Here is a 23,069-nt window from a genome sequence, read left to right on the forward strand (position 1 = left end):
CAAACTTAGTGTTCCACTTTGTTAAGTTTAATCATCTCACAAAAAAGCAAATACAATTTTTTATTAATGTTGCCAGAGAGCTGATATTTAAAATACAATATTCCAGCAAGAACTTTTAATGAATGAAGAAACGTGTGTTATGTATGTAATTAAAATACAACTTACCTTTTTTAAAACATTTATCTCTAGTTTAATTTCTTCTTCTTCATCCTAGAAAATAAATGTCACTAAATAACAAGGTTTACAGGCATCCTGTACACAAAAGTATTTCATAAAATGACTAATAGTTAACAGACAACAATCCAAAATTATCAAGAACTAATATATAAGAACTTAAAATTGTTTTATTACACTGATTTGGAGCAGACCATTTAATTTTTTCAGAGAAAATAATTCTGCTATTTTGCCAACCTGAAGTTATGTGCATTTATGCTAAAAAGAAGATAAAATGGTGATCATCTTCAAGCATTAGTATCTTATTCATAAGCAATACATCAGAACTGAAAAATATCACATGATCAAGTACACCTGACTCTTTTCCAACAAAGTGGGCCAATTAAATGTATATGAAAAACACTAGTATCATTACAAAAACTAACATTGAATTTGAAATGTGACCTGACCAAAACTTACAACATAAAAGTAATAAGCAACTTTTATGTTTCTGTATGTAAACTACATTAACAAAACTATGGAAGAAGGTATGTTGTAAGATTTGAATAGATAATAAAGACCAATAACCATGCAGTAACTTTTCTCTAAACATGACAATAATATCAATACTACTTTTATGTACAACTACAACAAACACAGGCTTACAACTTAAAATCTTGCAACAAAAAAGTGATGGAGTACATTGATATTTGGACATGCCGATGATTAATACATATGGAATACATTGATCATTACAAATATGTATGGTTTATTTCCAATGAAGTAATAAAGCACATGTTAAGAAAAGCAGTTTTAGGTAGAACTTCACTATTAATTTTACCTTGAGTATGTACTTGCCTTTATACAGAGAACTACATTAGAATTGTGACTTGAGTATACCAAAGTCTGGGATAGGACAAATAATCAATAAAATTATTAAGTCAAAGTTGCTTTATTTAATGAATTCTTGGTGTATAGATCATTCTTAATATTCTAAAATAAATAAGAACAAACAGCCTTAACATTTGATTTTTAATGATATGTAAAACATAAAGACTATAAATGTGTCTTACATGTACCTGAGCTACACAAATTCACACATGCATAAAAACCATTATTTGACACCTCTGTGTGCATCTGCTTATACCTTGTGGGCCATTAGACCAACTGTCATTGAATCACACATGGACTCTAAAGAGTGACACAGAAAACTGAAGGTTGGATCTGATTACCCCATTTCACCCCAACAGGGACAGCTAAGTTTTTTACATGTGTTATGTCTGTTCACAACTGGCAAAATTCTGGAGTGGTTATCAACAAACTTGGCATGTACCATTATGGCTCCAGGGGAGTGGCATGGGGGGAATTGAGATGAATCCTAGTCTTTTCCTGTGGTCCCTCTGTCTTCCTCATGCATTGTGTTTATTTTCAAATTATTGGACCAATTGTCACCAAATCTGGTATATACACTTACAGCCCATGAAGGGTAGTATTTAGATCTTACCCTCCACCTTTGTCATCCCAGGAGACTAAATGTCTTTGAATATGCTTTGAACAGGTATGTTATCTAATATATGCATAAGATACATTCTCATGTACCACTTCAAAGCCTGCCTGCATAGTATTTGATAAAATTCCCTGAATAACTAACAAAGATTTGTGCAGCTTCTGATAAATGTCTAAAATTTCAGGAAATAATGTAAATAACTTTTACTAAAAAAATTCCTTCAGACTAGAAGATTACCACTGAAAACACTCAGGAAAAATTACTAAACACACATTTTGTAATACCAGTTAAAATATTTAAAATATGAGAGTGACAGCTAAATGAAAGTGGGGAAATTACTGTCTTACACTCAAAATAAGCAGATATTTAAATTCTGGTAACTTTCATGTAAATCAAAACAATCCTGTCAGAAAGAAAAAAAAAAAGTGTTAAAACAAAATGTGATTATTGGTTAGAGAAGTCCAAATAACTAATAAAACTTCTCTTGAAATAAGTTCTATACTTTAAGAGAACATGGTATGCTTAATTTTCACATCTTCAAGGTATTAAAATTATACTCTGTGTAAAAATATTCACAGTTCCAACTGTGTCTCACTTAAACATTTTGTGATCTTTTTCTCTCCAGTAAATCAAATACTTTATTCATTATTTTAATATACTATATACCTACATTAATGACAATTCCACAGAAATGTGTGTACACTGCATGCCAAAGTTCTCTCAACCAAAATTTTCATAAAACACATTAAAAAAAAGCCAGGAAAGGAAAGTACTCAACTTTATGGATGAAACAGCATTAAACTAAATGAAATACATTTTCTAATAATATATTCATACTAAAATACCCAGTTTATTTCCTTGAATTTCTAAACTTTCATTCTTTAATAATATAAACGTCTGATAAACATCAGCCAAAACCTGGCATTCATCCATAAACCCCAACAACAAAACAGACAGACATAGCATCACGGTTTAGCTTAACGTTTATGCATGCAGTTTAAAAAATTCTACATCTCATTATAGGTACAGCACACTAAAATCACACTGCAGATTTGCAAAAATGTTGCTGTTTAAAATTAAGCACGTTAGGTATTTTAATTAATATAACTTAGAACTTTAACCTTTCTGAAAAGACAGGTTAAGAGGGCGAGATATGTTTACGCTTGCTTATTATAAACAAGTTTTATTATTTCACTGCACTATACGCAGCAGTGAACAAAAAACTGCAACATCGCGTTCCCTGTACAGCCAAAAAATGTTTTCCTAGCGGTGGGAATCTGGTGAGCAAATGACTTAATGATTTGCGCCGTTAAGAAATGGGAGGAAAAAAAAAACCTGAAAAAATTCCCATCCTCAGTCTAGTTTCACTTAACCTGCGTTCTACAGAAGCTAATGTCACTTTGGTGATTCAAGACTGCGAGTTAATAACAGTCATTTAGTAATTTCCCCAATTCAATACGATGTCGAATTTCCTTTTTATGTACTTTAAGAAATGAAAAATATTTAACAATTGACACAGAAGCTTTATTAGTGATAATCCTGGAGCAATTATTGCCTATTCTTCCACTAGTTACAAGTAAACGCTCATAACTGTTATACCTAGCATAACTTTCTTTCGATTGGTGGTATGTTTCGAGAACTCGCGCGTTTTACGTAATATGCTCTATCAAAGCTGTTTGTTATATGATTTTTCTTTGAACGCCTCCAATAAAAATTTATTTGACGCTTATTCTGTAGTTTTCATAAAATATCCTTGATCCAGATTTGAATACCTTACAAAATCTGTATCGTATGTTAGTGCAGTATCTACATGACATTTTGATACATTAGCAGCGGCTCCACCTTCTATTCACGGTTAGGGTATTACGAACATAAGTGGATTAGTTATTTTTCCCAGGCAGGCTTTCAAAACAACTTTCTCCATTTACTGTTACTGGTTAAACATCAAAGTTGCGTAGCTTTGGCAAGAGAAGTTCATTAATAATTATATCCCCTATACTAGAAATTTGGTACTGAGATTACAAGACATGGTCAAGTATGAATCCGGACTTTTCCCACGTCTTCTGGACAAAAAACACATATGGAACACGTAATTTTAGGGTTGCTTTTAAATAAAAGAGTAACTTCTTTACCTTCTGTTAAATAGTATCATGATTTTAAATGAAAATATGTTGATCGCTTTCACAGTCTGGATTTTAAAGGTTTACAATTTTTTTGACAGATCCCCTTGAAAGATGTTTATGCGATTTAGTATTTTTTTATGTTTGAAATTTCGCTTTTAAGTTGAACACATTTCGGGGTCTACTTCTGTAGCAGATCTTTTGTTTACAGATAGGGCTTATTTATTTTATAAGCTTACGGTTAACACTTAAATATCCGGTTGCGGGACAAAGTTTTATCTCTGTTTCTTTTTACACAAACATATTCTGCAGTTAGACATAGCAATTACTGTTTGCGTTAAAAATATATTTAACAAGTTAAATGTCGTTGGAAAATAATATGAAATAATGCTTAGTGTATGTGAAAAATTGTCTATTACATCTCTCTAGACTTTACACTGAAACTGAGAACGCCACCAGCTGAGCGTCCTTGCATTTCACGTGAAGAGGCCAAAGCTAGCAACTTATGTCGACAACGTTCGTGCGTTTTGTCATGTACGTCTACATCCCGCTGACCTCTGTGAAGACTGAATTGAATATAGCACCACAAATTGTGCTATATGTAAGTAAACACACGTAACGACTAGCTTGTATTACTAACCCTAACGAAACCGCATGACGAAACGTTAGCTAATATAAAAAATATCATAATTTTACTTTTCTAACTTCATTGCCCAAATGACTAAATCCCTCAAGTATTGCATTATAAATGATAAATTCTGAAAAAAAAACAAAATATTTCAATCGGTTGACCAAATCCACTGTGGTGCTACATCAGAATACGTGTAACAAACAAAATACGTACAATATAATAATATTTCGTCACTCAAAAGTTTTGTATGATTTAATGAATAAAAAAAATTAAGAAAATGTTAAATTATGATCAAATAAAACCTTGTCAACTATTTCACTGCCTCTAAATATATACGTGAACTCGATTAAGCACATTGCATTTTGGTCACCGTCACAAACTCACCTTAGAATTAATTAAAAATATATTTCACAATCTTTTTTGGGCATTTGTCTGAACCTTTCATCTTGTTGGATTTATCTAAGAATTGCGTCAAATTATTTTACTAACCCAAGAAGCATATTTTGAAAATAACAAACAAGACGCCTCTCGGCTTAAGAACATTCGTAATTTCACACCTCCCTGTAGAGATAATCAATTATACCAGTTCCTCATTAATTTTTAAATGCACAGTGAAAAAACAAGCCCGTTTTTAATATTTCATTATTTATCCGAATCTCATAACTGGTAAACGAAACGTTTTGTAATTTAAAGGGGAATACCCTTTCTTCATGGAGATAAAAACAAAACAAAAAACACAGCAATTCTCTGGCGGGGGCATGTGTGTGACCATTACAGAGAAAGTGGTAACTCACTGCACATATGGTACTGATAGACTACTTTAGAATGAAAACTGGCCAACATTTTAACACAATATTTCTCTATTATGACAACTGATTATCTGAACAGGGAATTTTTATCTTGTTTACTTACACCTAAACTGGACGAAATGCATATTTTTTAGGCTGTGTAACGTTTTCTTCTATCAATGCGACATATTCTTCCATATTATAACGAAGGGAACACCACAGGTGAGAATGATTAAATTTTTGTTAATATTTATAGAAACAGTGGTATTGTTTGGTAGTTTAATACTTTTTTAATTAAAATAATTTATTTAGAACAGAACGCCTACATTTCTAAACACTTATACATTTCTATTACACTCGCTACACGTTAGTAACAAACATAAAAACTATAACAAATGAAGTGTTTGCAACACCAGTTTCACAACTTCCTGATTCATTTCCTCGTCCATTAAACTTTAATAATTCACATTGCTCATTTCTTGTTCATCTTTTCATACAGATTATATAGAATTGACAGATTTTATTCATTTTGTGTTGTTGATGTTAAAAATAAAATTAAATATTAATAACATCCTGTAGAAATAAATACTTTCTAACAGTTCTAAAATAGCCTCAGGGGCAAACTATTCAAGTTAAAATTATGTATTTTACTTGAAAAAATAGTGAGTGAATGAATGACTAAAACAAATGTAAAGATACAGGCAACAATGAAACCTTTGCGTCTTGGCTGTATTATAACAGCCTTAAGTTTACAGGACCAGCAGAGAGTTCAGTAAAAACTTGGATTTAATCACTTCAACCAGTCAAAACTCTCCGTTTTTAGGAATGCCACCTCCAATAAATTCATCAATTCGTAGCTAGGAAAGTTAAGAATATGAAATATATATATAACCATAAATTTTTAAGCCATAAAACATATTAACATGAAATAATTAGCAACAACATAATTACTATAACCAGTTTGCTAGGCTAAATTACAGTTTCAATTTAATGCCATCCAGTTAAGACTTTTGTTATAACTTCATAAAGTTTGAATAATGCAATGGAAGGTGTGACATTGTCGGTGACCATTCACATACACTGAATAAATTTTAGTGAAATTAATTAATTACATCCAAATGAAGCTAAATGAAAAAGCAAAATCAAAATTCCATGTTAATATGTTCTGTTTATGGCTTAAAAATGTATGGTTATAATATAATTAATGACCGGTTGGGATTTGTTGTTTTTAACACAGTCTTTCCTCAATATATATGTAAAAACGGCTCGTTTGGGTTGAGAAAATTTTTTACGTAAAGGAGCGAACAACGTTTCGACCTTCTTTGGTCATCGTCAGGTTCACAAAGAAAGGAAGAGGTAACTGACCGATAGCTGACCATATGTTTGAAGGAGGTTGTATAACTGGGTGTAGGAATGTAGAGGGCGTGCTTAGATGATTGATATTTTGGGCTTGAGTTGTTGCATAAGTAAGGCTACTTTAATTTTACGTTTGTTTCTTTATTTAATATTTGAGTGTTTTTTATGGTTATGTTGTGTTTATTTGACTTGCAGTGTTCGAAAACGTGTGAAGGTGACTTTTTGTCTTCTTTGAATCTGGTTTTCATTTTTCTACTTGTTTCCTCAATATAGAAGTCGTGGCAGTTATAACATTATATTTTATAAATAATGTTGGTGTGGTGTTTGTCAGTGTAGTTTTTACACAGTATAGACCTCAGTTTTGTGCCTTGTTTTTGAATAAATTTGGTATTAACTGGAATGTCATATTTTGTTACTAGTTTTTGCCAAATGTTGGTTATTCTTTTATAACCAAACGCAAAATTAAAGAAGCCTTACTTATACAACAACTCAAGCCAAAAATAAAACAATACAAAGGAACACCTTTATACCTATATTAAAAATAATATAATAAATAGTAATAAAATATAAAATTATGTAATCAAACATCTAAGCTCACCCTCGACATTTCGACACTTAGTTACAACACAACCCCTTTCAAATATGTGGTCAGCTATCGGTCAGTTACCTCTTCCTTTCTTTGTGAATCTGACGATGGCCGAAGAAGGTCGAAACGTTGTTCGCTCCTCTACGTAAAAAATTTTCTCAACCCAAATGAGTCGTTTTTACATATATATTTTTCTCTATAAGTGTTTTCTTGACATCACTGGCAGTCTTTCTTCATTATTCTGTTTATTCATTTGGCTTCATTTGAATGTAATTAATTAATTTCACTACACACACACACACACACAGATGAGTATCATTGTCATGGTTATTTAGCTTGTACACTCTCCTCTCACTGATGTAGGAAACTGTACAAGCTAAATAACCATGACAATGATGGGTGTTCAATCACCATGACCTGACCATAAGTACTTAATGATAATTAATATAAAAATCATTTAAAACACACAACTATGAGAAGTTTTCTCACCAGTTTATCAAGTGCACTTATCGGAATTTGCTAAATGATAGTACTTAAACAGACGTGTCTTTGTGCAGAATATGCAGACGTGTATGAATATCCCCTCTCCAAAAGCAATATATTTTCGGTGGCATCACACATCTACAGAATTCCCAATGATACTAAAATGTAGTTCTGATACCTTCCATTCCACTGCTACTTTATGTTGGATGTGGTTGCACATGGTTTGCTGATTTGATATACAAAATGTTTTAATAAAGTAACAAATCCTCTCAATTATATTGGTAAAACAACCATAAATTGTTAAACGGTATTTTATGAACAAGTAATAAAAGAAACATTTTGTAAATATAAACTGATACAGGGATGGCACAGTGCCATAAAGAGTGCAAACAAGAACAAAGGAGTGATATGACTATAAATTGAACATTTATACAACTTTCAGTATTAAAATTTTGTTACATTGTAAAATGCTCAAGAACAGTTTGACCACCATCATAGATAGAGTCTGTAACAATCAAGTTTTGACTCAATTTGGTGGGGTTTTTTTATACGCTAGTCCAAGACTCTTAGCTACACTACAATGATGCACACCCTGAAAGAACCACGATTTTTATGAAAAAAAACTGCATATGAACAATTTGGAATATACGACTTCTAGTTGAAGTAACATTACAGTATGCATTTACAGTGTAACATTAAATTTTGATATTGAAAGTCATGTAGGGATGATCCATGTATATTTGTCTAGTCCCTATGTTTACATTCTTTATGACACTGCCATCTTTATTTTATATTTACATGTTTTTATTACTACTAGTTACTATGATTAAGTGACACTGTGCACTGCCCAAAAACACAGAGTAGATTTAGGTTTAAACTGATGTCAATGTTAAAGCAGTTACACAGTTATCTTGACTGAAAGAAAAAGAAACATGGACAACTTGGTGTGTTGGTCACTTTCTGGTTTGGTATCTTAGCAATGGTTTCTTGCTTTGTTTTTGAGCCTGTCAAGTTGAGAAGCAAATGGAAGTGAATGGAAATCATTTTTCAATGTGAGAGTCTGTCACTAATGAATTTTTAGCATGCATATTTATATGCCACCTATAAAGTACATTGACCATCCCTACATACAGTATCCATCTATGATTACGGATTTCATATTTTCATCAAATATTTGCTTATTTCATAGCTTTATTTGCCATTTCTGTTCAACTTACATTTGAACCATATCAGTTTCCACACTCAGAAGAGTACTCTCCAACCTAAATATCAAGTCTTTTAAATATATTTTGCAAATAGCAAGCATGCTTACATGTATTACACCCACACATTTATCTATGACAAAAATTTCTTTCAATATTTGATCTATTATCTGAACAGTATTCTGGACACACTTTTCAAAACCCTTTAGTGCAAGATACTGAACACCATCAGTACAACAATCGCCTAATGAGCTCAGAGAACACACTTCTGTCAGCAGCACTATGAAAACAGCATCAAACTCGTTACCTTCTCTAATGAATAGCCTGTAACTATAACAAGCTGTGCAGTAACTGGAGCTCTATCATGCTTTACCAGAAAAGTGGTGGAAACTGTAAATACTTGTTGGAGAAAATACTACTCAAATGCATGGGAAACAAACAAGGAAATAAAAGAAAGATATATATCTTACTGCTGCTCCGAAGGAACTAAAACAAAGGATTGTGTTGCACTATTGTGTGACAGTAAGTGATGTTCGAAGATTCCCTGCTTCAGAGCTCTATGTACACCAGTTCAAAACACGTCTCGTGATTTATTAAGTTTTCATTCAGCAACACTAGTACACTGTTAGATATGCTCAACCCAAGGTGCTTCTTAAATAGCTAGATGTAGATAGTTATCATGTAACTGACACTGAAGCAGATCAGAAATGATAAACATTTTGAACATGACAAACAGCCATGTGTGGTAATGTTCTGTGAGCTTGTTTCAAGCAAAATGTTAGATTTATCACATCGTAAAATAATATACTGTTAATTGACAATGTGTTTTTAAGGATCACTTTATCACACAATAACATTTCTTTTATTACGATTACAACTTAGCAATTTTTCATGTCATAAATAACGTGAATAAGTTGAACCTTAATATAAAAAAAGCAAGGATTACACACATTACCATGCTGATCCATTCTTTCTTCGATCAGTTTCTAATATTGTGATTTTGAATAATATGACAAATCACACTGAAAAAAATTACGTTAAAAACAATTCCAGAATCGCAAGTTAACGTTTCTAATTTTAACAATGCAGAAAAAAAATTAAACATTAAATACAAGAAAAGAATGTAAGCTTCTATTTAAGGCTACATAACCACAATGTTGTATTTCAAGTACAGCACAAAACTGTATTTAAAACACTGACGAATAAGCATAACTTCACATTAAACATGCCTCTGGTAAATGTGCATTTCGACAAAAATTGGTATTCTCAGAGACATAAATATAAACTTGGTTACAACCAAACCACATTTGGTGAAAGTCTTGAAACGGTGGCCCTTTACGAGTCTTACGACAAAAAACAAAAACCTGTTCAAACAACAAGAAGATTCGTAATTCAATCCAATCGTTACCGCCGCGTGGGTCGCGTGGTGTTTTTACTTCAAGAACCACTACAACTGACTCCCTTCTCCCCCCCCCCCACCTGAGATTCACCCTGGTTCATCAGACAATACTCTAGTTCTGATGAAAAGGAGTTCGTTGTACAACCAACTACTCGATCATTATTCTTTGAGGCGGTGCCACAAAACACGCACAGCTGTACAGCTTTTATCTTCTTTTTCTACAGATTAAGGAATGAAATTCTTATACAGTACGAAAACACCTGTCTGCAGATGTTGAACCACGAACATCTGTTTAATACAATCAAGACAAAATTCACCTTTCAAGACAAAAAAAAAAAGTTTATAATACCGTCAAGAAGTGTGTGTGTAACTGCATCCGTATGTAACTTCATTTTACTAGTCAATAGAACTGTTCGACTTTACGTATACTACGGCCGAAAATACAGAACAGAAACTTGCACAGCTTGTAAATAACATGGATGATTGTAAATGGATAATGAAAAATTTTATAGTAACTGCATGCACTGTTATACTTTATACTAACAAATATCAAAATATTTTGTTTTTTAATTTCGCACAAAGCTACATGAGGACTATCTGCGCTAGCCGTCCCTAATTTAGCAGTGTAAGACCAGAGAGAAGGCAGCTAGTCATCACCACCCACCGTCAACTCTTGGGCTGTTCTTTTACCAACAAATAGTGGAATTGACCGTAACATTATAACCTCCCTACAAATGAAGAGGTGAGCATGTTTGGTGTGACGGGGATTCAAACCCGTGACCCTCGGATTACGAGTCGAGTGCCTTAACCAGCTGGCCATACCGGGCCATCAAAATATTACTCAAACACTATTTCACCAAATTAAAATCACACGCTTTAACTATCAAATTTTAATATGGATTGCTATTTAATTAAACCTGCTAGTTTTAATTGTTCTCAGCTATTTTACGATAGCAACTGATTTAATTAAAACATTCCTCTAACTCTTTATTTCTCGTCTTCAAAAAATTTAATACATACGTTTCTTTTTCAGAATTACGAATTTTGTGTTACTATAGGTTCATTTCAGTGAAAATAATGAAGCAAATTCTACACAATGAAATTATTAGACTTAAGTGATTTTGAAAAGTGTAAAACGTTTATTACGTTTCATTGTAGCTTGCAATACACAATGTCTATAAAGTCAACTAACAGTTTAAACTGCTCATTTTGTTTATATTGTTTGCTTCAAAACTGACGATGGTTCGGATCATGAGACTAAGTAAAGATCAACACGTAGAGATTGCTTGGGTGTGAATGATAGTCACATTAAGACTACAATAGTGCATTGAAGTACACCACTAGTATTTAGGTGACACTTTCAGTACAACAGCAGTCAAAATATTTCACACATCTAAATTTTTCTCTTTTTCATTTTATATATATAATGATTATTTTGCATTGTTAGTTTAAAATAAGGATTTAGGACTAAGTTATGTATTATTGGGATTTTGGCCGAAAATATCTGTAACAGTGAGGGTACCCAAATGATGAATCAATGTATTTTAAGGTTTTTAAGTAACAACAGAATGAGTTTAACTAGTTATAATGACTAACAGATGTTTTAGTTCCGATCTTTGCAGTTAAGTAGCTTGCTTGGGATCAAAAGTTTGATATTAATAGACAAAGTTCGAAGCTTTTAAAATCACTGAATAACCATAGATCATACCAGATGTGTTTCAGATTGTTTATTATAAACTAAAGTGACCGCTCATGATCATTTCATGTCGTAGTTGTCAATAATTTTGAACATACCGTGTAAAATTGGGGTTGAATTACATGTCAAGACTTCGAGAATACACTGTATTAAAGTTTTATATATGTGTATATTCCAAATATTCTGGCACAAAAGTTGAATGAAATATAAACTATTCATCGACAAGTGCTACGACGCGTTTTTAAAGTAAAAGGTTGGTTCTTTAACATAAAATGTTACACCCCCACAGATTACTATAACGTACTTGTTAGTTGAATGTCAACACCATGCAAGGCACATCCTTCGTGTATTTGTTTCACACACAGGGTGGTTATACGGTAAGCATGGATAATTGGAAGTGTAGGACGGACGACCGGGTAACATACAGGTGAAATGTTTTACGTAAGCATGCAAGACGAACCACGAGAAGTATATTCCAATCACGGGTTCTTAAAATAGTACTACAGAAAGTGTTCGATACTCCATCGTCATTTTCAATTTCTGGTTCCATCCGGACAAATAGTAATGGATACTGAAGTATATAACACCAATACCCCAGGTATAGCCCAAACAGCTGCCGCAGTGGAATGCTTTAGTTGAAGAATAGTTCCCGGGTGAAGACAAGACAAATATCAGCATTTTAAGAAAACCTTATAAACATTAGCCAGCAGGGGAGAGATAAGGGGAAATTGGTTGAGAACTTTTACTTTTAGCACTTCCTGCATGACACGCATAAATATTCAAATATATGTTTAACATTTCATAACATATTTATGATTATTCATATTTCTCCATTAATCTAGGTCTGCATAGGGATTGATCGAAGAAGTACTGACGGGTTCATTACATCGGCTTTTCACACTACTTTATGCACCACGACCACACTGTTCGTGGGTCCATGACTGTTGGTTACAGGACTCCTAAAAACATAAGCTACATTTAAAGAAAAAATAAATAAATAACTCAATAATGTGCCAGCCCCTATATATTTTACGTCGAAGATGAGTGGTTTCATTGAACTTTTTGCCCAGTTCTTTACACGGAGTGTTATAACCTGCAATAAAAAACCATACATGACGCAGTGTGTGTTCCCTTTTTACCTGTAGTGAATGTTATAAATCAGTAATTTGAAGGTTAATATGATGACCCTATTATAACCAATAAACACCACATTTTGTACGCTCTAAAAGTTCAATCAAGGTCCCCCGCTGGTGTAGCGGTAAGTCTACGAATTTACAACGATGTGGCTTTGCTATAAATAAAACACATACATGCAAGTTCTATGAAGAGTTTGCAAAACAGCACACGTTTCTCAGACAGCAATTGTGTGCTCAACTTTACTTAATACCTTATTTAAAATTTCAACTGTATTTTGTATTATCCTCCTCACTCTGAACTTATTTCCAGTTGTATATTTAAAAATTAATAATGCAATAATGAGATGGTCGAAATAACTTAACATCAGATATAAAAAGACAAGGATAAAGCTCTCTCCCTTAAACCTACCTGCACAACAAATACAGATATTTTAATATTACAGTACAGTAGAAATAACTAATAACAACAGTAGCATAGTTTGTTCTTGAAGTTTTTTAGTGAATTTCGTTCACAACTTCTCCAGGGAAATCTGTGTAACCGTCTATAATTTTGAAGTGATAGACTTAAAGGGAAGGCAACTTGTCAACACTATCCACTGCCAACACTTAGACTACTCTAAATAAACGAATAGCGGAATTGATCTTCACTTTATAACGATCCAACGGCGAAAGGGGTAAGCATGTTCAGCAACGGGTTTCATAAAAGTACCATTTATTTTAGTGTTTTTTTTTGTTGTTGTTTTTTTGCATATGCTGTTTAGAACTGTTTATGTTTTTATTTTATTACAACATGTGTAGTTTACCTCTGGGTTTAAATATGTTAACTCCATATACTGTTCACTCCTCAATATTTTCCAAGTTTCGCTGTTTTTTTTTTCCAATATCATTAATACTTTACTTGATTTATATTATCCCAATACTCCTTGTTCTCAGACTTCACTATGATGGTTATTACAAGTACATTCCGAAACGTACGATGAATTACGTAAATAAAATGTTCATCATCCTGACCGTATTTGTCTTCATACGTACAAATTGCAAATAAGTTCGGAAAAATGAACTAAATAACATCTAAAGTAAAAGTCGCTTTTCTGGTTTAATCTTTCTATCATTATCTGGGCTGTAAAGTGTTTATCAAATTTTAAAATACGATACTGGTTTGATTAAAAACAACATTAAACTACATCTTTTCTTCTTATAATTTCATTTTTTAATCACTTATCAGAAAGTTACATTCTATATCAACCAGTTTCAACTAGATTTCTGTCTATTAACATATTTCTTTCTATACTTTGTTTTGCTAATACTCACCGCTTCTAACTCATTTGGCCCGGCATGACCAGGTAGTTAAGGCGCTCGACTCCTAATCCGAGGGACGCGGATTCGAACTCCCGTCACACCAAACATGCCCGCCCTTTCAATCGTAAGGGCGTTATAATGTGACGATCAATCCCACTATTCGTTAGTAAAAGAGTAGTCCAAGAGTTGGCGGTGGGTGGTGATAACTAGCTGCCTTCCCTCTAGTATTACACTGCTAATTCAGGGACGGCTAGCGCAGATAGCCCTCGTGTGAATTTGCGCGATTTTCAAAACAAACTGACTCATTTACGTTAGATAAGGACTGCAAATAAGTTAAATAAATTAGAGCAAAACTGAAGGTAAATAAAACTTAGAATTCCGACTAAGATCCTGCTGTTTGATCCAATGAAACTCCTAAATCCCTAATTAGTGTGCACACATCCATTTTTTTGTGGTCCTTTTATGAACATCACTTTGAAACGATACATCTAATAACAGTGCCAACGCAATAAATACTTTGACAATTAAGAAAAAATATCGTGGGAAAGTAATAACTTAATGAAAGAATTTAAACGTTATTCAAATTTGTATACGAAACGTTTATTCTTTAAATGAAAGAGAGAATGCGCACTATGTGACGGTAATCAATGTTATTACTTCATCAAAAGAATCGTTCATTCTATGTCATGTTGGTAAATACAAAATAAAGGGGATTACTGAACAGATTCTTCGCAGAACATTTGACTAGTACTAATTTATACATAAACATGTATAACATTGAAAATGGCTTGATTTTCGTACGACAAACTTCAATACATAAACATGTATAACATTGAAAATGGCTTGATTTTCGTACGACAAACTTCACAATAAAAGCTACTGTTGTAAAAGCATATCGATAAATACCTTACCATTGACAATGCACTATCAGTACTGATACAAACAAAATTATGGTCCGCAAGACTTGTCCTGGACAGAGCTGAGATACTTGGTGTATCATGAAACTAGTATCAACCAATCCTCTGCGAAACGCATGCTTTGTATTAATTATTCAGAATTTAACATGGTAAACACACATATACAATAAAATACAACGGTATCTAAAAAGTAGCAACTTTATGGTAATTAATTAGTTAATGTCTTTCTTTTTCGTACAATTACATTTATGAAACTAATTTCAACGTATTGCTGTATTTTTGATGCAAAAGGCTGTTTGATGTGAGCTATTTTACTTTCACATTATTTCTAGCGTAGTTTATGCCTATGTAACGTTACTGTCACTATTGAACAGTAGATAACACCTCTCACTGTCGTTTAGAATGATTAAAATTAACCCGAATTACATAAATCACGTTATGCGATACAAAAGACCCTACAGAACTGACTTTACAGTTCGCTCACCTATCTGACAACGACATCCCAAAATCTGGTGTTCTGCGATAGTTCTGGATATTAATGACAAACAAAAAGAAAAAATGCGTGCTGTCTGTTTATTTCATTTATACTTTTACATACACACACACGGTGAAACAATATAAAAATCTTATGATACTTTTAAAGTATTTATTTTTGTTAATTCAAAACAAATAAATAAACATTCATAGAAGTATAAATACTCAGTATTTATAGATGTTTAATCGGTCTTATCAAGGCGTATCTTATTCTAAAAACTTCTTGTCCTCTTAAAAACAAAACCAATATTTATGTTTTTACGTGTACGTTTTTTTTTTTTTAAATAATAGTAATGGGCTCTCAAAATGTCCTAAAATACTTTTTTCCATATCAATAACTCTCTTGAGTGAAATATATTTGGTTCTTGATGTTTGTGCGTGTGTGAGTTCATGTATATTAGATTGAATACACTGAACAGTAAATTAGATAAGCTACAGATCTAACCTAGGGTAAACATGCATCTCTCGAAATATAAACTTAATTTTTGCCGTGAAACAACCTAAAAACTTTTCAGAATAATGACTACAAAAAATAATCAGAGAACACAAGACAAAATATGAGTGTCATCAATCTAACAGGCATATATAGATCTACTGATGAAATATTGTATGACACCAATCAATATTACTCGTTATTACTCACAAAACATCATAGTCACGCACGAGTCTTCCATAAGTAATACGTAGATAAACCTGCAACTAACCTGTTTGTTTCAAGCATTTCAACCACTGTCTTAGCCGAAAATGTTTTCTTTAAAGTATTATTTGTTAATGTATATTTTCTTTTTGGGCAAATAAAGAAAATGAGTAATGCACAGATTGAAAAAAAAAATTCATTCAACATTTCAAAGCCACCTTGAATAATAATTTCAAATATGAGAGGGCACAAATATACCAAAATGTGCATTTAAAATGGAAAGCAAATCAAAACCTATAGTTTCTTTGTAATATACACCCTTGTGCAAATTAATTGAAACAAATGGTCATTTTACAATATTTTCAGCATGGCGGCCGGTGTAGTCTTGCTCGACCTGCTGATTTCCTTTAATAGTCATTTTTTTCACACAGACGGCGTCATTAGCTGTGTTTTGCAGTGCGGTCGATCTATTTTTGGGATATATGACGAAATTTTGCGGAATATTACGCCATTGAAAATTGCGTTAGAAGGGCAAGAAGACCAGTCAAAAAACAACTTCTTAACAACTCAATGAAGAAAAAAACGGTATAAATGGGGTCTGAAATACAAGAACTGGACGCAAGAACAGTGGAGGAAGGTGTTATTCAGTGACGAGACTAATTTCTTGGTACAGGATCAAAGAAGTCTGCATGTTCGCAGATCTCCAGGTTAGTAACTTTGAGAATCTTACATCAATCAGTTCGTAAAACATCCCTTGAAGATGTTTTGGGGCTTTTTCAGCTACTGTGGCGTCGGAGGCTTACATATAGAAGAAGGTATGATGCGAGGACCACAGTACGTCAAAGTTTTGCAGAGAAGAGTTGTTCCAGAATTGAAAAAGAGATTTCCAGATGGATCTGGCATTTTTCAGCAAGATCTGGCTCCGTGTCACACATCGAAACTTGTGAAGAATTTTATGACTACAACGCGAATAAAGGTGCTGGACCGGCCTGGAAACTATCCGGACTTTAATCCTATTGAAAATCTTTGGGCGATTTGTAAAGAAAATCTTCGGGGAAAAGACTGTACTACGAAAAATAAGCTAATTGAGGACATAATTGAGGTGTGGTGCCGCGATCCAAAAATTAGTAAAGATTGCAGTCAACTCGTGGACTCGATGCCAAAGCGGAATAATGATCTTCTGAAAAAAAAAAAATAAAGGCGGTCATATCATGTATTAATTTGTGAGTCATTTTTGGATTCTCAGAAATAAAACGCAAAAAATTGAAAAAATCGTAATCTTCTGTCTTGTTTCAATTAATTTGCACAAGGGTGTACACATCAACGATCTTTTTACTGAATCGGAACATTCGTTGCTACCTGAGTTTTTGAAATGTTTGTATTTTTTATATTGAACTTATCGACACGTTCACATTTAAACCTACATTTGGTTTTTCTGAACAGTGGCAAGTATCTTGAAACCTGATATACTGCAAGTAAAGTTTAAAAAATTAAAATACCAAGTTACAAAACCGGATGTACTTCTAGTAAAGATTGAGAAAACGTATAATAGCAACTTTTGTTCTGTTCAGTTACATATTGAACTGAAAGCACTTCCTCGACTAGTAGCTGAAATGTTCAGACGTGTGAATTCCTCGCTGCCATGCTGTCTTCATTGTACAAGTTTCCTTCTTTGCCAACATCATCAGTAACCTCGGTAATTCTTGACGGATTACCGTTGGATTTCTCCCCTCGTCAGATTATTGCTTTCATCGACCAGTTCAAACCCAAATAGTTGATCCTAGAAAAACAAGAATATTTCGCCGAGAAGGTATATTACTGCAGCCCTCAACACTCCAGGACCACGCTTATCTATGAAAACCGTGGAATGCAAATATCATCGTCCAGTGCACTCCCACCAAAAGTTCCAGTAGCTTATACTCGGTGTTTATTAAGAACGTTCATCTCTCTATCACTCCAGCCGAAATTCAACATTCTCTGGAGATAAAAACTTCCACGAAACTCCATGCAGCCCACATAATCCACTTCAAGACCACAGGATTACCAACTAACGTTGTTAAAGTCATGACCGAGCGTAATCAGGTAGCTGATTCTATACTTAACCACGGATATACCCTACAGTATTTTCATTTTAGTGCCGAACGTACCCGGCGTCGACCAACAACTGTTCAACATGTCTAGTCTGTCAATCATTGACAGACCCCTCGTCCAGTAAGCTTTCCATCTCCATGTATGACCATTATCTCTGCTGCCAGCAGCATTTCTACACTTAATACTAAGAAAAAAAGACAAGGATTCTCTGACTAACGTTGACATTACTCTTCAGCAACGACTCAAACCAAAGAAGACAGCTTCATGCCAGACTCAACCGACGCACGTTAAGACTACAGACGTATCAACCGCTACAGACATCAACATCGCGTTCAGCAAGAAGACACAAACCAGATTCGTAAGAAGACACCAATCGTTCCAGACAGAAATTGAACGGCTCATCGATACATATAGAAATTGATCACTGTTTTATATCCACGAACAGCCTATCTTTATCCTTCTGGTGCCTTAGATCGTTTTTTTTTACCCATCGTTGATTTAACTCATGCGTTTTACCGTTTTTTTGTGTGTTTTTTTAAAGCTTTACTAACCAAGATTTCCTTTTCAACAACTTCCAAGCACGATCAAGGTTGATTATTCAGAGCTCTGATTGTGAAAGTAGGTTTTCTCGGGGTACTTCCCCCCCCACACACACACACACAGCAAATTCTGAGGTTTTTGGACCTTCAGATCCCTATCCTCTTGTGTTTTTTTAAGATCACCAACGGACCTTTGTCACCAGATTGCAGCATAATCTCGTTAATTTTAAATCTTGTCGGTTTAGCCATTAATCACTAATCACTAGCCCAGTTAAATTTAACTTCACGAGAAGGGCGAAGAGAAGGTCTCTTCTGAGCGCCCTCGATTGCTTTGCATCTGTTTTTGAGATTACTCAAAGAGATTTTGAGCTCTTTGTTGGGTAAGAGATATAAAAATATTGTACATTTTCCTTGTAATGTGTATAATTATTTAACTGATGTAACGCGACATCTGCTATATGTTTGTTTCTTACATGTTAATTGTTGCACTTCATGTAATGTTCTACATTGTTGTGTTTGTACTATGTGACAATAATACGAGTTTACATGAAAGTGTATTCTCGAAACGGCCGAGTATGAGTATTAGTACTTTAATTAAAATAAAGTACGGAACAACGTTTCGACTTCCTTAGGTCACCTTTATGTTCACAAAACTCTTTGTTAACCTGAAGATCACTTAAGAAGATAGAAACGTTGTTCTGTATTTTAATTAAAGTGCTAATACCTATACCAGTTGTCTTGAAAATACATGTTTATTTCAAGTGGGATTCTCATCATCACGAATTAACTTGAAAGTTTACGTTCAAATAAAAAACATTACTGGCACAGGGTTTATTTGACTTTACATGCCTGAAAAAAACTGTCAATTTTGGAACAGACAATACGAGTGCCTCGGATGACTATCTGGTTCTTTAAGGCCCCAATAATCGTTTACTATGATTCATGAAACAATAAAACCAGCAAATGACATACTAAAGCTATAATATTGGAAATATATTTTATATTTCAAGAAATGTAAGTGAAAATATAAAGAAATTCTGGTTGCTTTGCTTTCTTATGACACATCTTTGATCCCTGATCAAGCTAAACGTTCCACAGCATTTGTCTAATATGCTTATGCTCTCCTGCTGCTGCAGTTTTGACATTAGCTCTTGTCTCCAGATTCGCAATAAACTTGTGGCTGTGTGATGCCAGTGGATCGACTTTTCTGAGAAGCCTATCACTCATGGACCTATCCAACTGAAACTAGACTCTTATCCCAAGACTAATTTCAACAGTATAAAAATGATGTTTTCAACATCAGCTGTTTAATTCACGCTTCTGGTTGGAGTGTAAAATCACTATGCTTTCCATCCCAGGGCTTTAGCAAACTTCATTAAGATGCGACATTTCAATAGCCACCATCATGCAGAATGTATGAAAGTGTGAAGCAATTTCAACAAGTGTCCATATATTTCTCAGTAAGCAACAGAAAGTTATTACTGGGAAATAAATAGTAGCAGCACAGACATGATAATTTAAGTTACAAATACTTTGAGGTTATGAGCTTATTACTTGTTGGAATCCAGATTTTATCGAGTATCTACGAAAATCCAAAAGTATTCCTCCTCAATATCCTGGTTAACCTCATACTCATCTCACAATTAAATAATATGTACAATTACTGAAATTTTTTGTGGGGCCATTCTAGGTGAAATTAATAAAAGTCATTCCAGTTACCTGGTCACAACACCCACAGTGCAGGAAATAAGAACATCTTTGATTTATTGTAAAAAGTTTTAATGAAAATGAAGAGGTAATTTAATATTTACTATATAAGGTAGCGTGTTCTATTATGAGGGCAGATTTGACTCCAAATGCATATTAGACGCACTGCTTTGCACACCACTTCAATTTACTGATCGTGAACACATCTACGAAGAAGAAAAGGACAAGAAATTTATCTGTAGTAGTCCAGAAATTGTTTTCATTTATTGAAGGGAACACAAGGTGGTACATTTCTCCAAAGGCTTCAAGAGCAACTGCTGTCTGAAGGAACTGGCATGCAGCAACCAACGTTGGTCAAACCGAACTGAAAGTTGTAATGTACTTGTCAGTAGAAGTACTGTTGTGAAACATACCTTACAATCTACTGTACAAGATGGTATATTTAACGGTGAAACTGCTGGTTTAACTTTATTCCTCTTGAAAACTTTAAACTTTGAACTCTGCTCACGATGGGTGAACTTTGGAATTATGTCATACGGTTTTCAAATATCTGCAAGGTGATAATATCACACCCAGTTTAAATCTCAGAATCTTAAGTTATGAGATATGGGGAATCTTTAGACCACCGTTTTATCACAATTAAATATTGAGTAATATCGTTATTATTCAAAATCTGATGCTATAAAGAATTCCTGTACGCTGGATCTTCATTTTAAAGTTATGTTAAATGGCATAGGTCGTTAGGGAGTCGAATTCTTTAATGAAAAGTTGTATTCAATTTTGAATGATCTAATAATTCCATTTTCTGAAATCGTGTTGAAACTCTTCGTGTCCACTGATTACTTAATGTCTCCAGATGCAGAAAAATTCCCCGAGATGAAAGGCTCGACCTCTTTACATGTACTGAATATTCTCAACAACTCCGTAACACCCTGGAATGGCCACGTCTCAGTGACTTAATGGTGCTGTCCGTTGAATCAGAAAAAGAAGTAAATAAGGCAAATGTTATTCGTGATGTTTTTATGGATTCGCATTCATGTGTATCGTTGATAAACATAGTTAAGTCGTCCCTGCGCATACTGTGTATACATGCTGTATTTCTATGTATAGTGTTTATTGCATTATAGATATTGTTTGTGTACTGTATATTTACAATAAATATTTGAGAATACTCTTTGATCCCCACTCTTATTGTACGACTGCCACTTCACACAAAAACATACAACTGTTACGCGTGCAACGCTCTACATAACAGAGGAAATGCACGTGAATATTAGTGTATTAACATCAGCAAAACGTTATTCGGTTTGGTCTATCCCAAATTTTTGGATACCTTGCGCCTCTGCCGTAATAAAAGGTGATAGATAACACCTTCAAACCACCTTAGCCTAGGTATAATAATGAGTTATTTTAGACTCATTCTATATATATCTAACCACACACGCATGAGGATTCTGAAACATCAAAAGTACGTGAATGTTGATTATACATCTGTTGACTTTGCAGTTTTCGGTCAATTTATGCAGTATTGCTGATTACATGCCTTTTTTTATTATTGGTTGTATCCTAAGTGATATAATTTAACCCATATAATTATGTAGTTAACTATATATCTATTATCACTAATTTTTTCTTTTTTTTGGAAATAATTACTCAAAGCTTTCAAACATTAACTAAACTGTAAATCCTCTACTGCTGTTTTGGTTTTCTATGCACGTCTAGCGTTCAAAAACAAACACATGCACACAATGCTCCAGACAACTTAACTATGTCTTTTAAAAGTTCATCGCACAGTGTGAAACACGTGCAAGCTTTCCCCATCCCCCCTTTTCTATAGAGAGCTCCGGTCTCATGCCGCATTTAGAATACCAAGTGGTACTAAACACTTAACGTTTCCATAGTGACGCTTCGCCCCCACGTGGTCCACGAAACAACTCGAGAATGCAAGCAAGGTTACGATGGAACATCTGGCTAGTTACACAGAGAGGATAGTTTGCCGCTTCCGTTAGCTAAAATGGTGCCCATAAAAATCGATCAACCAACCTTCACAAATCCATTCCATCAGTTACAGACCAAATGTAATAAGAAGTTTGTACCTTAGTTTCTTAACGAGCCGGTTCATTTTATTTCTAATTGTTCGCATTCGGGGAAAAAGAGAGGGTCTATTATCTTCTGATCAAAGCATGCACCCTACATAGATAAGAACGTATTAAAAGTAAAACAACAATTTATTCAAGTATATCAAAGAAACGAGTTGTTTTCTAACTTTTGATTGGAGCAAGCTATGT

The 23,069-nt window shown here is 33.8% G+C and overlaps 1 protein-coding gene and 1 long non-coding RNA gene across 11 annotated transcripts in view; one reads left to right on the forward strand and one right to left on the reverse strand.

Moving 5' to 3' along the window:
• The window catches only part of LOC143239603 (serine/threonine-protein kinase mig-15-like), a 119,721-nt gene that overhangs the window by 55,941 nt on the left and 40,711 nt on the right, over positions 1 to 23,069 (reverse strand). For all 10 annotated transcript variants that reach the window (XM_076480845.1, XM_076480852.1, XM_076480844.1 and 7 more), the window contains one exon: positions 166 to 210. In XM_076480845.1, the coding sequence (XP_076336960.1) occupies positions 166 to 210 (45 nt within the window). The remainder of the gene's footprint in view (positions 1 to 165; positions 211 to 23,069) is intronic.
• Positions 4,768 to 16,860, forward strand: LOC143239604 (uncharacterized). The gene is made up of 3 exons (XR_013021261.1): positions 4,768 to 5,421; positions 10,808 to 10,967; positions 12,764 to 16,860. It is a non-coding gene; the product is annotated as an uncharacterized LOC143239604 (long non-coding RNA).

The sequence above is a fragment of the Tachypleus tridentatus genome, chromosome 13 (genome assembly GCF_004210375.1).
Source record: "Tachypleus tridentatus isolate NWPU-2018 chromosome 13, ASM421037v1, whole genome shotgun sequence".
Classification (NCBI taxonomy): domain Eukaryota; kingdom Metazoa; phylum Arthropoda; class Merostomata; order Xiphosura; family Limulidae; genus Tachypleus; species Tachypleus tridentatus.